Source organism: Mustela erminea, chromosome 18 (assembly GCF_009829155.1).
Source record: "Mustela erminea isolate mMusErm1 chromosome 18, mMusErm1.Pri, whole genome shotgun sequence".
NCBI lineage: Eukaryota > Metazoa > Chordata > Mammalia > Carnivora > Mustelidae > Mustela > Mustela erminea.
The window spans coordinates 16031549-16050485 of NC_045631.1; the positions used below are offsets into that span (position 1 = coordinate 16031549).

The 18937-nt window shown below is 40.4% G+C and overlaps 1 protein-coding gene across 1 annotated transcript in view; it reads left to right on the forward strand.

Moving 5' to 3' along the window:
• Nucleotides 1–18937, forward strand: part of METTL16 (methyltransferase like 16) — a 79742-nt gene that overhangs the window by 19740 nt on the left and 41065 nt on the right. The window contains exons 3-4 of the mRNA XM_032320789.1: nucleotides 10518–10717; nucleotides 16798–16938. Coding sequence (XP_032176680.1) covers nucleotides 10518–10717; nucleotides 16798–16938 — 341 coding nt within the window. The remainder of the gene's footprint in view (nucleotides 1–10517; nucleotides 10718–16797; nucleotides 16939–18937) is intronic.

An 18937-nucleotide genomic window follows, 5' to 3' on the forward strand; every position in this document is an offset into this window, starting at 1 on the left:
TTGTACAACAATGTGATCATAATGTATATATATATGCTTTCTTTTTTTTAAGGTTTTATTTATTTGTCAGAGAGAGAGACAGCACAAGCAGGCAGAGAGGCTGAGAGAGAGAGAGAGAAACAGGCTCCCCGCTGAGCAAGGAGCCTCATGTGGGACACGATCCCAGGGCTCTGGGATCATGACCTGAGCTGAAGGCAGTGGCTTAACCTACTGAGCCACCCAGATGTCCCTATATATATATGCTTTTATTCAAAGGTGATATGTATATATATATCAAGAAATATTCTTTATGCAATAGTATGTGGACCAGCCCAGTCTTACTCCTATTTATTTGTTTGAGAGAGAGAATAGTGCACACACACAAGCAGGGGTCGAGGGGGATGAGGAGAGGGAGTCTGACATGGGGCTCAATCCCAGGACCCTGCAGTCGCATCGGGAGCCAGAGGCAGATGCTTAACCAACTGAGCCACCCAGGCAACTCCTCAGTCTTAGTTCTTTAAATGACTGCAGACTAATCTCCTTATTGATTACTGTTAGATTATTTCTAAAATTTCTGATTATGAAACTTAATTTTTTTTTAAAGATTTTATTTATTTATTTGACAGAGGGAAAGAGATTACAAGTAGTCAGAGCGGCAGGCAGAGAGAGAGAGGGAAGCAGGCTACCACTGAGCACAGAGCCCGTTGCAGGGCTCAATCCCAGTACCCTGAGATCATGACCTGAGCCGAAGGCAGAGGCTTTAATCCACTGAGCCACCCAGGTGCCCCGAAACTTAAATTTTTTTAAGATTCTTTTACTACTGGGGCACCTGGGTGGCTCAGTGGGTTAAGCCTCTGCCTTCAGCTCAGGTCATGATCCCAGGGTCCTGGGACTCTGCTCAGCAGGGAGCCTGCTTCCCCTCCTCCCTCTCTCTCTCTCTCTCTCTCTCTGCCTGCCTCTCTGCCTACTTGTGATCTCTCTCTCTGTCAAATAAAAATCTTAAAAAAAAAAAAAGATTCTTTTACTACTGAACTTTTTAAAAGGTTTTTTGTTTTTTTTTTAAAGATTTTATTTATTAGAGAAAGAGAAGGAAAGAGCACAAACAGGGGGAGCGGCAGACAGAGGGAGAATGAGAAATGGGCTCCCCACTGAGTAGATAGCCTGATTTGGTGCTCGAGCCCAGGTTATGACTTAAGCCAAAGGCGGATGCTTAACCAATTGAGCCACCCAGATGTCCTCCATATTTTTTTTTAAAGATTATTTATTTGAGAGAGAGCAAGGTGGGGGTGGGCAGAAGGAGAAGGGAGCATACTTCCCTCTGAGTGTGGAGCCAGTCGGGGGCTCTGTGGGGTTTGATACCAGACTCTGAGGATCTTGACCTGAGCCAAAATCTAGAGTCAGCAGCTTAACTGACTAAGCTCCATAGGTGCCCAAAAAGTGTGTTTTTTTCCACATAGTCACCCCAGAAGTGTGTGTGTGGTTTTTTTTTTAAAGTGTTTTGTTATTATTATTATTTTTTCTTTTCTTTTTTTTTTTTAAGATTTTATTTATTTATTTGACAGAGAGAGATCACAAGTAGGCAGAGAGACAGGCAGAGAGAGAGGAAGGGAAGCAGGCTCCCTGCTGAGCAGAGAGCCTGATGCTGGACTCGATCCCAGGACCTCGAGATCATGACCTGAGCCGAAAGCAGCAGCTTAACCCACTGAGCCACCCGGGCGCCCCTATTTTTTTTTTCTTAAGTGCATTTAGGGTAAGTTGCTGGGCTTTGCTAGAAAAGTTGCAGTACTCTTACCTGTACGTGGAAGGCCAAAGAGGTGTTTGGATGGCTAGGTTTTTATTCTGTTACCGGCTTTTTTAGCTAGCACAGGGATCTGCGTTTATGAGATTAGTTTGATCACAGTTTCTTGTCATTTGGCAAGTAAGATTTTGGGTTGTTTAGTCTAAGATTATTAATAGTCACTTGCACTGTTCCAGAATCTTTTTCTTTCTTTCTTTTTTTTTTTTTTTGCATGATATTACTCTCATTGCTTATTTGACCCATGGGATGTAAAAGTAAAAAAAAAGTCTTTAGGGAGCTGCCTTGGTGGCTTAGTTGGTTAAGTATCCAGCTCTTGATTTTGGCTCAGGTTGTGAGATTGAGCCCCATGTTGGGGTCCGTCTGCTTAAGATTCTCTTTCTCTTCCCACTTTTCTCCTCTTTCTTTATCCCTCCCCCCACCAAAAGAAAAATCAGTCATGGATAAGTATGAGTTGGTGGAAAACACAACAAAAGACCATGGGTCTGCTTTTGGTTTTGTTCAACAAATTGCTATTCATAATTCTCACTATTCCTATATTCTAATCAGATCTGTCATGTGGAACCCATAACTCTCCCCTCATCTCAGGAACCTTAGTCCTAATTTTCCTTCTCCTAATTTAATCTCTCTCCATCAATTGGCTTCTTCTCTTTGACTTTTTATAAATTTGAGATAGAATTCACATACTATAAAATCATTTTATTTCATTTTTTAAAGACTTATTTATTTGAGAGAGAGAAAGAGAGAAAGCATATGTGTACCCCGCTGGGAGTGGCTGAGGGAGAGAGAAACTGAAGCAAACTGTGCTTGGCGCAGAGTCCTCTATGCGGCTCCATCCCACAACCCGGACATCATGACCTGAGCTGAAACCCGAGTCAGATGTTCAGCTGACTGTGCCATACAAGTGGCCCTAAAATCATCATTTTAATATGTACAATTCAGTTCTTAATATGTCGCAGGGTTACACAAGAATCACCACTAATTCTAGAACATTTTCGTCACTCCCCGAAAGAAACCTATTCAGCAGTCACTCCCAACTCTGTCCTCTCTCTCTTTAGCTCCTGGCAACCACTAATCTTACTTTTGCTATATATTTGCATGTTTTGGATATTTTGTATAAGTAGAATAATAATATGTGGTCTATGTGACTTTCCATTGACTTTTTTTTTCTTTTAAAGATTTTATTCATTTATTTGATAGAGACAGGGCAAGAGAGGGAACAAAGGGAGGGGGAGTGGGAGAGAGAGAAGCAGACGTCTGTTGAACTGGGAGCCCAATGCAGAGCTCCATACCAGGACCCTGGGATTACGACCTCAGCCGAAGGCACATGCTTAACGACTGAGCTACCCACCCACTGACTTTAAAACATGTTTGAGTCTTCAATTTAAAAATTACTAATAGGGCGCCTGGGTGGCTTAGTGGGTTAAGCCACTGCCTTCGGCTCTGGTCATGATCTCAGGGTCCTGGGATGGAGTCCCGCGTCGGGCTCTCTGCTCAGCAGGCTCTCTCTCTCTCTCTGGCTGCCTCTCCATCTACTTGGGATTTCTCTCTGTCAAATTAATAAATAAAATCTTAAAAAAAATTACTAATAAAAATCTCCATCAATACCACCACTTATGCTGCCCCATCTCTCTTCTCCCTTGCACAACAACTTCTTGAAGAATTGTTTATTTTTACTGTCTTCATTCTTCCCATACCATACTTAATCTTCAGCTCATTCCAGGGTGGTTTCTAATTCCACCTCTACCAAAGCAACTCTTGGAAAAGGTCTCCAGTGATCTTTTGTCACTAAATGCAATTTTGGTTTTCAGTTGACTTTTGAGAGGCAGGTTACTTTGCTGATACTGTTCTTCATGGACACCCTCTTCCCTTGGCTTCCTTGGCACCACACTTTCTTTCACCCTTTCTGTCTCCTTGTGTAGCTTCCTTTGTAATGATTGTATGCATAGCCATTAAAGAAAGGAGTGTTTTTTTTTTAAATTTATTTATTTGTCAGAGAGAGAGAGAGAGAGAGCAAGAGCAAGCACACGCAGACAAAGTGGCAGGCAGAGACAGAGAGAGAAGCAGGCTCCCTACTGAGCAAGGAGCCCGATGTGGGACTTGATCCCAGGATGCTGGGATCATGACCTGAGCTGAAGACAGCCGCTAATCAGGTCATGATCCCAGGGCCCTGGGATCGAGCCCCACATCGGGCTGTCTGCTCTGCAGGGAGCCTGCTTCCTCTTCTCTCTCTCTCTGCCTGCCTCTCTGCCTACTTGTGATCTCCGTCTGTCAAATAAATAAATAAAATCTTTAAAAAAAAAAAAAAAAAAAAAAAAAAGACAGCCGCTTAACCAACTGAGCCACCCAGGCGTCCCAAGAAAGGAGTCTTTAAGGCTTAGTGCTTAGAGCTCTCTTCTAATCTTGTATTTTCCCTTTAAGCATTCTCATCACTCTGGGGCCTCACTCCTTTGTTTGCAAATCGCTCCTACGTTTGTTTCTTCAGACCAGTTTTCTGGGCTTTCTACCTGGAGGTCACTGCTTCCTCAGTATCCCTACTTGGATATCTCAGATTCAGCTCAGATTTATGATATTTATCCTAAAAAATGGTTCTCTGTTAGAGTTCCCAATTTTAGTGAATGGCACGGTTTATCCTGGTGAACAGGCCAGAACCCTAGGGAACAGCTATGAATATATCCTTTCTCACCGCACATACAAGTCCACTAGCAAATTTGGTAAATTTTCCTTCCTGAATATCTCTTAATTCTTTTCACTTTCCCTGGCTTTGCCACCACCACCTTTATCCAGCCTCTTAACTCATGTTAATGCGGTATTCCCTCCCAAGTTTTTTCTTTGTTAATTTTTATTCTGCTCTTAGTAATTAGCTAAGTTACCTTTTCTGACTTGTTCTAAGGTAATTCCACTAATTATTTAGGTTTCATAGCACCTTGTACCTATCTTTTACAGCATTCATCACAGTGACAATTTTAAATGTATTTGAGTGATTCTTGGATGAATACCTAACCTCTGTCAGACTGTCACTGTCATGAAGGGAGAGACCGTGTCTGTATTTGCATACTGCGGCATCTCTAGCACTTTGCCTAATGTCTAGCACATAGTTGATACATGGTAAATGTGGAATGAATAAAGGAATAAATGCCCACTGTCACAACTTCTTGAAAATTCTATTTTATTCTGTATAACTCAGTTGAACAAAGTGAAGTAATCTCTGCACCCAGTGTGGGGCTCAACCTCACAACCCTGAGATTTAAGTCAGCCATGCACCTTGGGATAGAAACATTTTTATACTTAATCTTTGAAAGTACAGGGGAGTCAAGTACCCCAGCTTTTTTTTTTTTTTTTTTTTAAATAGTTCCACTGTTTACAATACAGGTTACAACCTGTAAGCCTGTGAGTTGTTTAAGGCTTGCAGTTGTTTATTGCCCACACAGATTTTAAGAATCAGGGAAATTTCATATAAAATTACGGTTTGTTGGTTTCCTTTAGAGATTTTAAAGATCTGGCAAAACGGCTGGTAAACTCACTTGTCATTAATTACCTGGAACTGGGTGGTGATCATACTCTTTGAAATGGCCATTTATGTCATCTGGCATAATGCTACTAAAAGTGTGGCTTCTCCACAAACTGTTTGTTACTGTCTACAGAGGTAGGGATCTTGTGCTACATGTTTAAGTTCAACAGACATTTCTTTGGTCGAATGTTCTAATTTACAGGCCAGCACAAGCTCTCTATCTTGTTAGGGACTGGCATTTTGAATAGTACCATGTAAATATTGGAGTTTGTATTCCCTGATTTTCATAATTTTATTCAAAATGCCAGTGCAAAGTCACATTCAGAAGTTGTGGGAAAGTAATTATGTCATGTCAGGTGTCCTGCTGTTGCTGTTACACTATTTAAGGTAATACTGTTCAAGCTTATTTTATAAGGTATCTAGACTATTAGGTTTCTTTGATAGAAAAATTATGACTTTTTACCTTTCAGATTTTAAGGCTTTGAACATAGGCACTGTATTGGGACATAATTCATTTGTGTGTTTAGCCATGAAGCTTAATAGAGTAGGCTGCTTTTACAGAATAAAGGATGTGAATTTATTTGAATGCCCTAGTGTGGTACTCAAAGTGAACTTTACATAGGTAAAAATTCAATTTTTATTTCTCTGTCATTGAAGGAAATGAAGTCCCATCTTTTCACAGATTTCACAGGAGTCAAATGCAGTATTCTTTTTTAAAAAACATTGTATTTATTTATTTATTTTTAAGATATTTATGTATTTATTTATTTATTTGACACAGAGAGAAAGATCACAAGTAGGCAGAGAGAGAGGGGGACGCAAGCTCCCCGCTGAGCAGAGAGCCCGATGTGGGGCTTGATCCCAGGACCCTGAGATCATGACCTGAACCAAAGACAGAGGCCCAACCCACTGAGCCACCCAGGTGTCCCAAGATTTTATTTATTTGACAGTGAGAGAGGCAACAGAAGCAGGGGGAGTGGGAGAGGGAGAAGCAGGCTTCCTGTGGAGCAGGGAGCCCAGTACAGGGCTCAGACCCAGGACTCTGGGATCATGACCTGAGCCGAAGGCAGAGGCTTTAACCCGCTGAGCCATCCAGGCACCCCTAGAATGAAAAGTTTTTATAGATTTAATCCCCCCCTTTTTTTAGCTCCATTTATCTTGTTGACCCTGAGATTGTATTGCTTTTAACTGAGAAAGAAATCCAAAGGTAATAGAAGTCCTTTTTTTTTTTTTTTAATTGATTGAGGCAGTTGCTGTGCAATTGAGTGAAGCAGAAATGTGTTTGTGGTTGCTTGCTCATGGACTAATTCTCTTTTATTAGCCCCCACAAATGACAAAATTAATAGATATCTACTTAGATGTCTAGGAATAGACCTAATTTTCCTTTAAATAGTCTTAATATATATTTTAAAGAGAATTTTTATTGCTAGCATATATTGATACAATAAACTTCTACTTGTACTGTTTCGTAGAAACTGGTCTTTAAAAGCTCATCAGTCCCCACTTAAATGTAAGGGGGTTATCACTTTTGGAAATTACTGTCCTCCCTGGGGTGCCTGGCTGGCTTGGTCACTAGAGCATGTGATTGTTGATTTTGGGGTCATGAATTAAGCCCCATGTTGGGGTAAAGTTTACTTTAATAAAAAGCGGAGGAGAATTCCTCTCTTCCAAATTTTGCTCTGGCATTTTGTATTTCTGCCTGTTCCTGCATATTTGCTTTTTCATCTCATTGAATGCTTTTTATTTTATTTTATTTATTTTATTTTTTTTTTTAAGATTTTATTTATTTATTTGACAGAGAAAGATCACAAGTAGGCAGAGAGGCAGGCAGAGAGAGAGAGAAGAGGAAGCCGGCTCCCTGCCGAGCAGAGAGCCGGATGCGGGACTCTATCCCAGGACCCTGAGACCATGACCTGAGCCGAAGGCAGCGGTCCAATCCACTGAGCCACCCAGGCGCCCCTCATTGAATGCTTTTTATCCCCCCTCAAAAATTACCTCAAAAATTGATGGTTATTCGGTGAAAGGTAATGCCTACTGGGGTTGGGGGGGGCAGAGGGAGAAGCAGGCTCCACTGAGCTAAGAGCCCTGTGTGCAGCATGATTGGAGGACCCTGGGATCATGACCTGAGCCAAAAGTAGACACTTAACTGACTGAGCCACCCAAGCGCCCTTCCCTGAAGCATTCTTTTTTTTTTTTTTTAAGATTTTATTTATTTATTTGTCAGGGATAGAGGGAGAGAGAGCGAGCGAGCATAGGCAGACAGAGAGGCAGGCAGAGGCAGAGGGAGAAGCAGGCTCCCTGCCAAGCAAGGAGCCCGATGTGGGACTCCATCCCAGGACACTGGGATCATGACCTGAGCCGAAGGCAGCTGCTTAACCAACTGAGCCACCCAGGCGTCCCACATTCTTTTTTTTTTTTTTTTAAGATTTTATTTATTTGACGGAAAGAGATCACAAGTAGGCAGAGAGAGAGAGAGAGAGAGAAGTAGACTCCCAGCTGAGCAAAGAGCCTGATGTGGGGCTTGATCCCAGGACCCTGAGATCATGACCTGAGCCAGTGGCGGAGGCTTAACCCACTGAGCCACCCAGGCATTCCCCCTGAAGCATTCTTAAAGGTCGTAAGAAACCGTATATTCAAGTATACAGTGCAATTTTTGTATAGATAACAAATTTTGTGTATATTCCTGAAATTTAATCCTGCTTATCATAACTCTTTGCAAATTGTTTTACTGTTAAAACTGTGTTTTTCTGAACAGTTTTTTAAAAGAGTAGATCATGGGCGCCTGGGTGGCTCAGTGGGTTAAGCCACTGCCTTCGGCTCAGGTCATGATCTCAGGGCCCTGGGATCGAGTCCCGCATCGGGCTCTTTGCTCAGCGGGGAGCCTGCTTCCCTCTCTCTCTCTCTCTCTGCCTACTTGTGATCTCTGTCTGTCAAATAAATAAATAAAAATCTTTAAAAAAAAAAAAATAAATAAAAGAGTAGATCATGTCTCTCAGGGGTGTAAGATTGAGCCCTGCATTGATTGGCTCAGCACTGGGAGTGTAGCCTGCTTAAGATCTTCTTTCTCCTGCAGAGCCCCCTTCAAAAAAATAAAGAATAAATCATGTCATCTACAAACATTGATTGTATATTCCTTAATATGTGTTAATAGTGTTATTAAATGCTTACTATCATGAAGCAGAAGGATAATGTTAGGTATCAGACTAGGGGATAATAGAAATGTTCAATGTTTGGTTATTCATAACTATTCTATTCAGTAACTGTATTGATTGTTCCATGTCACTATAATTTGTTCTACAAATATTTCAGTGAGTACCATCTTACTAATTCATAGTATGCATCATAAACTCTTAAAATTTTACCAGGAAGGACCCTTGGATTTAATCCCTTAGTTTTATAGATGGAGAAACTGAGACCTAAGAATTGAAGTGACCTTCAGTCCATGGCTAGTTGATTGCAGAATCGAGATCGGACTCCAGATTTCTGAACTCCCATACCCTAGAATACTTTGCTGTGGGTGATGGTGGAGCTTGGGTCCCTGGTATCTACCTGAAGTTTCCACGGTAGCCAGGTGGATAAAGCACTCTTCCTTCTGTCTGGTCATTGAGTTTTTCAAGTGATTGGTCACTTCATTGCTAAGATGGGAACATAAAACTTAGGCGAGAATTTAGAGCAGTTTAAAGCTCCTTTTCTTAGTTGAGTCCCATCTACTGGCTTTCTGCTCCCTTTTCATTGCCCCATTTATAAATAAGATCTTTGGTTTTGTTTTAAGGTTTCAACTTTAGTAGCATTTTAACATTTAAATAATTAAATTGGCACAAGTTTCTTAAAAAGTTAAATAAAAGTATCGTATCAGATGAAGACTTGCATGTGAATGTTTAAAACACCATTGTTCATGAGAGCCAAAAAGCGAAAGAATCCAGATGTTCATTAAGTGGTGAGTGGATAAACAAACCACTAATGCAGTTATTCCTTGCAGTGGAATATTATTTGGCCACATAAAGGTAGAAAGTACTGATACATGCTACAGTATTTTTGAACCTCACAAATGTTGTGGCAAGTGAAAGAATCCAGACATGAAGACCACATATTTTATGATTTGATTTAGATGAAATGTCCACAAGAAGGAAATCTGTGGAGACAGAAAGTATGTTAATGTTTGCCTAGAGCTGACAGTGGAAATAAGGAATGGCTTGCAAATGGCCATGAGGTGTTGTTTTTGGGATGATGGAAGTGTTCTATAATTGGATTGTTGTGATGGTTGCCCAACTCTTATTATAATAAAAACTGTTGAATTGTATACTTATGAATTTTATGCAAATTATACCTCAGTAAAGCTGCTAAAAATTGTTGTATTTAAAAATTTTTATTTGTAGGGCGCCTGGGTGGCTCAGTGGGTTAAGCCGCTGCCTTCGGCTCAGGTCATGATCTCAGGGTCCTGGGATCGAGTCCCACATCGGGCTCTCTGCTCAGCAGGGAGCCTGCTTCCTCCTCTCTCTCTCTCTGCCTGCCTCTCTGCCTACTTGTGATCTCTCTCTGTCAAATAAATAAATAAAATCTTTAAAAAAAAAAAAATAAAAAAAAATTTTTATTTGTAATATCTAATATCTTAACCTATTTTCATTATTAAGCATTTATACTGCTTTCCACTTCTAAATGTGATTTTTAAAAAGTGCTGAAGTCAAATGATGTTAATGATAATAGTAAAAATAGCCAGCGTTTGTATAATAGTTACTATGTACTAGGCATTATATATATGTAATATATATACATACATGTGTATATATATAATATATATGTATTATACATATATAATACATATGTATTTTATATATATATACATTTTCTCAGATTATCTCATAGCAATACTATGATAGAGGTATTGTTATCCCCATTTTACAGCTGAGGAAACAGTTTCATGGAGGTTAAAAAACTTGTCGAAAGTCCTATAACTAAGTAAGGAGATGATTGGGCAGGAATTGGAACAGAGGCATTCCTGTCCTCCGTGTTCTTGTGGGAAAATGCAGTGTTGTCAGTGGAAATTTGTACTGCCTTTCATATACTATGTCTGTGTAAACACCCATATGTGTTTTTCTTGCCCTGAACGTTCTGTATAGCCATTTATATATGGTCTCCTAGAAAATTCAAACAGGTGTTGATATTGTCTGGCTGCCATAGTTTGTGTAGCATAGTGAATCTTACTAATCAGTGTTCTTTTTCTCCACTCCTCAGTCTTAATTTTAAAGACCCTGAAGCAGTCAGAGCTCTGACCTGTACTCTCCTAAAGGAAGATTTTGGACTTTCTATTGATATTCCATTGGAAAGACTGATTCCTACAGTTCCCTTGAGACTCAACTACATTCATTGGGTAGAAGATCTGATTGGTCATCAGGACTCTGACAAAAGTACTCTCCGAAGAGGAATTGACATAGGTATATATGGTTTTAAATTCTATATAGTTTTAAGTTCTTTTTGTTTTTTTTAAAGATTTTATTTATTTATTTATTTGACACAGAGAGAGAGAGAGAGAGAGAGAGATATCACAAGTAGGCAGAGAACAAGCAGAGGAAGAGGTGAAGCAGGCTCCCCACTGAGCAGAGAGCCTGATGTGGGGCTTGATCGCAGGACCCTGAGATCATGACCAAAGCTGAAAGCAGAGGCTTAATCTACAGAGCCACCCAGGCACCCCAATTCTTTTTTTTTTTTTTTTTTTTTAGATTTTATTTATTTGTCAAAGAGAAAGAAAGCAAGCAAGGGCCAGGGGGCCAGGGGGCCAGGGGCAGAGGGAGACGCAGACTCCCTACTGAGCAGGGAGCCTGAAACGAGACTCAATCCCAGGACCTTGGGATCGTGATCTGCCCCAAAGGCAGATGCTTAATCAGCTGAGCCACCCAGGCATCCTTTAAATTCTTTTTTAGCTAAGCATAAGTTCCATTAATTTTGCAAAGTCAGTTTCTTTGTAAACTTCTCTTCTGGATATTTGTGTGGAAAAAAGCTGACTACAGATACTACTGTTCTTATTTGCTACACTTGGGCTTTTCTGCCATTTATTTCTCTTGAGAAGGGATTTTTAGCACCAAACAGGGAGCCAAGGGTGTAACGGTGCAGAACGCAAATGAGACTCTTGTTTTCTTAGCTTTTCAGATTATCATATTGATGTCTGAATCTTTTGGACATTTTTTTTTTTTTTAAGATTTTATTTATTTATTTGACAGACAGAGACCACAAGTAGGCAGAGAGGCAGGCAGAGAGAGAGAGAGAGAGAGAGAGGAGGAAGCAGGCTCCCTGCAGAGTAGAGAGCCTGATGCGGGGCTCGATCCCAGGACCCTGGGATCATGACCTGAGCCAAAGGCAGAGACTTTAACCCACTGAGCCACCCAGGTGCCCCTCTTTTGGACATTATTTTTACTCTGAATTATTTGGTGTTAGTATAGTAGTCCACATATTGAGATATTGTAATGATGGTCATTTGATAAAAGATCATGTGGGCTAAATACTTCCAGGAATCTCTTGGATGATTATTAATCATTTAATTGGCATTTAATCTAAAATTAAAGAGGAAAAAAGTCATTAATTTTAAGATGTTCTCTTAATTGTAAACTTCTATAATAGCAAAGGCTGTCTGGTTTATTCATTTGAGAGATTAAATGGAAATATAGAAGGAAATGAAGCTAGGGTATGTTTTGTAATTTTTTTTTTTTTTTTTTTTTTTTTTAAGATTTTTATTTATTTATTTGTCAGAGAGCGAGCGAGAGTGAGCACAGGCAGACAGAGTGGAAGGCAGAGTCAGAGGGAGAAGCAGGCTCCCCGCGGAGCAAGGAGCCCGATGTGGGACTCGATCCCAGGACGCTGGGATCATGACCTGAGCCGAAGGCAGCTGCTTAACCAACTGAGCCACCCAGGTGTCCCTATGTTTTGTAATTTTAAATAGGTAGTGTGTTAATTTGATAGGGTTAAGAAAATTTTTTAATCCTTTGGCCTTTACTAATCCTTTATGGGAAAAAAGCTATGTGGCTCTCTTTCTAATCATAATAGAGTTAATTTATAGGAAAGACACTTTCTAGATAGTAGTAAATGTTTAATTTTTGACATTTGCATGCATTTTTAGTAAGTATTTTTCCATCCCCCTCATAAATGGCCTGTTCGGGGCACCTGGGTGGCTCAGTGGGTTAAAGCCTCTGCCTTAGGCTCCGGTCATGATCCCAGGGTCCTGGGATCTAGCCCCATGTCGGGCTCTCTGCTCAGCGGGGAGCCTGCTTCCTCCTCTCTCTCTGCCTGCCTCTCTGCCTACTTGTGATCTCTGCCTGTCAAATAAATAAATAAAATCTGTAAAAATAAATAAATAAATAAATAAATGGCCTGTTGGGGTCATTTATTGGCTCCCCTGTGGACTTTTTCTGGTTTTCTTTTCTCCATTCTAGTCACTCTTCTCCCCTTTGAGCTTACTTTCCTGTACATGGCCATTAGATGTTGGGAAGGTCGGCCTTTAGCCCTTTTCTTTTGTTTTCTTTTTCTTTCTTTCTTTTTAATTTTTTTAAAGATTTTATTTATTTAGGGTGCCTGGGTGGCTCAGTGGGTTAAGCCGCTGCCTTCGGCTCGGGTCATGATCTCAGGGTCCAGGGATCGAGTCCCACATCGGGCTCTCTGCTCGGCAGGGAGTCTGCTTCCTCCTCTCTCTCTCTCTGCCTGCCTCTCTGCCTACTTGTGATCTCTCTCTGTCAAATAAATAAATAAAATCTTAAAAAAAAAAAAAAGATTTTATTTATTTATTTGACAAACAGAGATCACAAGTAGTCAGAGAGGCAGACAGAGACAGAGAGAGGGGGAAGCAGAGCAGAGAGCCTGATGTGTGGGGCTACATCCCAGGACCCTGGGATAGTGACCTGAGCTGAAGGCAGAGGCTTTAACCCACTGAGCCACCCAGGTGCCCCTCTTTTTTTTTTTCCCCTAAGATTTTTTTTTTTTTTTTTAAAGATTTTATTTATTTTATTTGACAGACAGAGATTACAAGTAGGCAGAGAGGCAGGCAGAGAGAGAGGGGAGGAAGCAGACTCCCTGCTGAGCAAAGAGCCCGATGCGGGGCTCGATCCCAGGACCCTGGGATCATGACCTGAGCCGAAGGCAGAGGCTTTAACCCACTGAGCCACCCAGCGCCCCTCCCCCTAAGATTTTATTTGTTTATTTGAGAGAGCCAGAGAGCATTAAGTGCCCCCAGGTGCCTGTCTTTAGCCCTTTTCTTAGCATCCTAACTCTAGGCAATTTCATCCACATTTATGACTATTTTCCACCTCCGTGCAAATAACCCACAAATTTATGTATTCTGCCTACTAGTCCCCAGTGTCAGAAATACGCATATCTCAAGAACATTTCAGACTTTGCCATGTCTATGACCAGACTCATATTCTTTTCTTTTTGATCTTGGTCCTCTTTCTTCGTTCCTTATTTCACTGTGTCCACCACAGTCCACCTGTCATTCTTGATACTCCTTGATACACCTCCCCATTCTCACTGAGAATATCTGTCATCATTTCCTTTTGGTTGGTCTCTTAAATATTTCTTGGGGCACCTGGGTGGCTCAGTTGGTTAAGCATCTTGCTTCGGCTCAGGTCATGATCTAAGGGTCCTGGGACTGAGTTCTGTTTGGGCTCCTTGCTCAGCAGGGAGCCTGCTTCTACCTCTGCTTGCTGCTCCCCCTGCTTGTGCCTTCTGTCTGTGTGTCTGTCTGTCTGTCTCTCTGACAAATAAATAAATCTATAAATCTTTAAAAAATATATTTTTAAAATCATAAACTTCTCTCCATCTCCAGTGTCACCATCTCAGTCCAAGTCACTGTCACCTCTCATGGTCTGCAGAATTAGTTTTTTTTTTTTTAAGATTTTATTTATTTGTCAGAGAGAGAGTGGGCACAAACAGGGGAATACAGCAGGCAGAGGAGAAGCAGGCTTCCTGCTGAATAAGGAGCCTGATACGGGGCTCGATCACAGGACCTCTGGGATCATGATCTGAGCCAAAGGCAGTTTGCTTAACCAACTGAACCACCCAGGCGCCCCCACCCCCACCCCCAGCAGAGTTTCTGGCACATAGTAGGTGTTCAGCAAATAATTTGTTGAATATTCATGGATAAATACATCATTCTTTCAACATTCAAAATTCTGAACACCCTGTATGAGCTAAGTACTATATAAAAATGAGGGGTTTTGCAGAGGCTCTGCACTTGTATGTTCGCAGCAAAAGATTGGCTGATGGGTTATAGAAAGCTTAAAAAGTGTAAGAGCATATTTGGTACTAATTTATTTTAATTATGCCCCAAACTGTCTAAAATAACACTTGGGGATATAGGAGGTTAATGGATTTTAGCTCTTCACAAGGGGCACCCTTGCTGAAATCACATTCATTCTAATTAGGGTTTTATATAAATTCTTCCCCCAGACTCCATCATTTTGCTCTAATTCTATGATTATACACTTTCCATTTTTATTTATCATTACAAGGATTAGTATCCATTTTAAAATGTTATTCAGCTTTCTGAGGGGACTAGGATGTTAGAATTTAAGTCTTTTTGGTCTTAAGAATTGAGAAATTTGATTCTTTGCTGGGGGCTGTAGAGGACAGGTCCTTTACCTGTATTTATTACCTTGGAGGTACCTGATCTGTGGGCAGTGGAAGGAAAGTATTTTTTCTTTTTTGCTCTTTGCTTTTAATGATTTTTTTTTAATAAAGATATTATTTATTTATTTGACAGAAATCACAAGTAGATGGAGAGGTAGGCAGAGAGAGAGAGAGGGAAGCAGGCTCCCTGCTGAGCAGAGAGCCCGATGCCGGCTTGATCCCAGGACCCTGAGATCATGACCTTAGCTGAAGGAAGCGGCCTAACCCACTGAGCCACCCAGGCGCCCCTTAAATGATTTGAAGTATGAAAAGAAAGGCAGTTGTATGAGAATCAAGGGCCTGGTATCCGGTCCAGATATTTTTTCCTACAGAGCTTCTTTCTTCCTCTGAATGACTTTGAATGACTTTGGCTTACCAGAATGGCAAGCAGGGACTAAATAATTGTGGCCTCTGAGAGGAGCTTGAGTTCCCTTTATCACCCGTTCCTTCACTGCCTCATATATCCCCAAGGAGGTGTTTGCCCAGTAGCCTCAGAGCCAGGATGCTATAAGTAAACATGATGGGAAGTATAACAATCATGGTGACTGTCATAGGGCTGTCACTGTCCTGTCTCTTATCAGCCTGTTCAGAATACTTGATGAAGAAGCAGTATGATGACCCCGGGTTTCCTTTGGGTGAGGAGTATATATCTCTAGACCTCATCTCTTCTTGCCAAATCCTTAGAAGACTAGAGTGGCACTGAGATCTGGTATGGGAAGGCAGGCCTGGAGTGGGTGGTAGGTGCTGACTACTCCAGGCCTTTAGGAGAATCACTGACTTTTCTTCTCTCGAATATGTGCTTTGGATCTTAATTGGCCAAGATTAGTCAGTGGTCATAAAAGTAGTTATTTGTTGTTAGTATATAGTCCAGTCCATGGTTGGGGGATCTATATACAAGTAGGACCAAACCCTAGTTGTCAAAGAGTGATTTTTGCCTGGAACATTTGCCTTTGAATGTCTCCCTTGAAACTATGGTGGGGCAAGCCAGTGATTGATGTTTTGGATCTGGAGCAGATGTCTTCCATGTCATCACATCTAAGAAATGAATTCTCTCTTTAGTTGTTTTTGTTGTTGTTGTTGTTGTTGTTGTTGTTGTTTTTAGTTTAGTTTAGTTTTGTTTTGAACTTCTGATTTCCTTTAAGTAACAGCTTATAGATATGTGGGGATATGTGGGCGAATTGGTCATTTAAATAATCCTAACAATTTTATACCCTTCTGTATTTCTTTCTGCTTTTGGGGAATGGGATATACATTGATCTATTTTAAGCTTTGATTTCAATTTAAGAAGATTGAATTTTGTGTGAGATTTTATTTTATTTATTTTTTTTTTAAGATTTTATTTATTTATTTGACAGAGAGAAATCACAAGTAGATGGAGAGGCAGGCAGAGAGAGAGAGAGGGAAGCAGGCTCCCTGCTGAGCAGAGAGCCCGATGCGGGACTCGATCCCAGGACCCTGAGATCATGACCTGAGCCGAAGGCAGCGGCTTAACCCACTGAGCCACCCAGGCGCCCTGTGTGAGATTTTAAAATGAAAAATTTTCTAAAGTAAACTTGTTTTGGTAATTTTGGGTTAATTAGTCGTGTAGTCCTTGATCACCAGGTAGTTTTGCACACTTCATTCTACGTACAACATATAAAAGAAGAGGATAGCAAAGTTTTTGTCCTCTAAGAAATTTGAATCCAGTTAGGAGGTAAGACTGCCATACGTGAAATGATTAGAGAACCCAGCAGCTGTAGTATGTATGTAATCAGGTACCAGACAAGGTTTTAAGAATTCTAAGAAGGAAGAATGGTGTTTTGGCTTGTTCTTCTCACATCTCCCTCTGGTGTGGGTAACATGTTTTATATTTTTGTTTTACTAGGTACTGGAGCATCCTGCATCTATCCTTTACTTGGAACAACATTAAATGGCTGGTATTTCCTTGCAACAGAAGTAGATGACATGTGCTTCAACTATGCAAAGAAAAATGTGGAACAGAATAATTTATCTGATCTTATAAAAGGTTAGCTCTACAGAATAAATATCCCTTTCAAGCAGTGTTTATTAATCTACCGTTATAATTGAATACATTTCATTTTTTGCTTTAATATACAGACTTTGGTAATTTAAAAAAATATGGCACATTTTGGAAGGAAAAATAAAATAATATAAAACAGAAGAGGAGGCAAACCATAAGAGACTCCTCTAACAATATAAAACAAACTGAGGGTTGCTGGAGGGGAGTTCGGTGGGGGATGGGCTAAATGGGTGATGGGGATTAAGGAGGGCCCTGGATATTATGAGCACTGGGTGTTACATGTAAGTGTGATGAATCATTAAATTCTACTCCTGAAACTAATTCTACACTTACATGTTAGTTGTAACTTGAATTTAAGTAAAATCTTGGAAGAAAGAAAATAAATGAAACAAGTAGAACAGAAAAAAAAATACTACACTATGGGGTTTGTAGCTTAACTCAGAAGGAAATATGGTTGGTAAATACAGTCACTCCTCATAATTTGTGGATTCTGTATTTGTGAATTTGCCTGCTTGGGGTTATGTTTAACCCCAAAATCAATACTTGAGGTACTTTTATGGTCATTTATAGGCATGTACAGAGTGGCAAAAAATTTGAATCCTCCAACACACATGGTCTCAGCTGAAATTGAACAAGGTGATGCTCCTCTGCCCTTTTGTTTTAGCTCTCTATTGTAAGCAAGTGTCCTTGTCATAGTCTATTTGATGTCACTTTTTTTGCATTTTTGTGCTTTTTCTTGATGATTTTGCTGTTTAAAATGGCCCCTACACATAGTGCTTAAGTGCTATCTAGTAGGTGTTCCTTCAAAATATGAAGAATGTGACGAACCTTACAGGGAAAATACATGTGTTAGATAAGCTTCATTCAGACATGATCTAGTATTGTGAGCCATCATTTTGGTATTAATGAATTAGCGGTGTATATTAAATGAGGTGTCATAAATAAATAAGTAGAAATACACCTAAAGTAAAATTACATATTGATCAGTTGTGGAGAATGTTTGACCAGAGGCTGACAGTTACCTAACCTTACCATTTCTCTTAGGAGCCATTGGTTCCAGTTCAGTGTTCATGGTGACTTTATAGAACATAACTACCACAAATAATGGAAAGCAACTGTATATGAAGTAACCTAGTCACCAAGATTTTATTTTTTTAAATTTGAGAGAGAGAGAGAGTATGAGCGGAGGGAGGGGCAGAGGGAGAGGGAGAGAAGCTGACTCCCCGCTGAGTGGGGAACTAGTGTGGGGCTCATTCTCCCTACCCTGGAATCATGACCTGAGCTGAAACCAAGAGTCAGATGGTTAACCGACTGAGCCCCCCAGGTGCCCTGTCACCAAGATTTTATAAGGGAAACCCTGCTCTTGATTAAAGTATACCATCTTTTTTATTTCAGTACATGGAACTATGCCACAGACAATCAAGTCCCCTTAGTGACTAGTTACTTTTAATTTTGTGCTTACTGTATATTTGAAGAGCTGTTCATTTTTTTCTTTCTTTTTTTTTTTTTAATTAAAGAGAATTGATGTCTCTTTATGGAAGATCTAGGCTTCTCTTACTAGTGTTAAGCATATCATTATAAGGGGAGATGCTAACATTGTTTATGTGTTTTTCAGTTGTCCATTTCTGTGTTACAAATTACTCCAAAATCTAGCAACTTTAAACAAGTAATTATCTCATAGATTGTGTGAACTGATAGATAGCCTACTTGGGTGGTTCTGGTTCAGTTTGGTGAGTCTGCAGTCATCTGAGGGATTGACTGGAGATAGAGATTTGCTTCCAGAATGGTTCATACAACTTGGCCATAGGTAAGAAGCTTGAGTCATTCACATGGATCTCTCCTCTAGGCTACATGAGCAGCCTTACAGTGTGTCAGCTGGCTTCTCTTAGTGCAAGTAATTAATGAAATAGGATAAGGAAGAAGCCACTCTTCTTTTATGACCTAGCCTCAGAAGTGACATCCTTTCACTTCATATTCAGTCTGT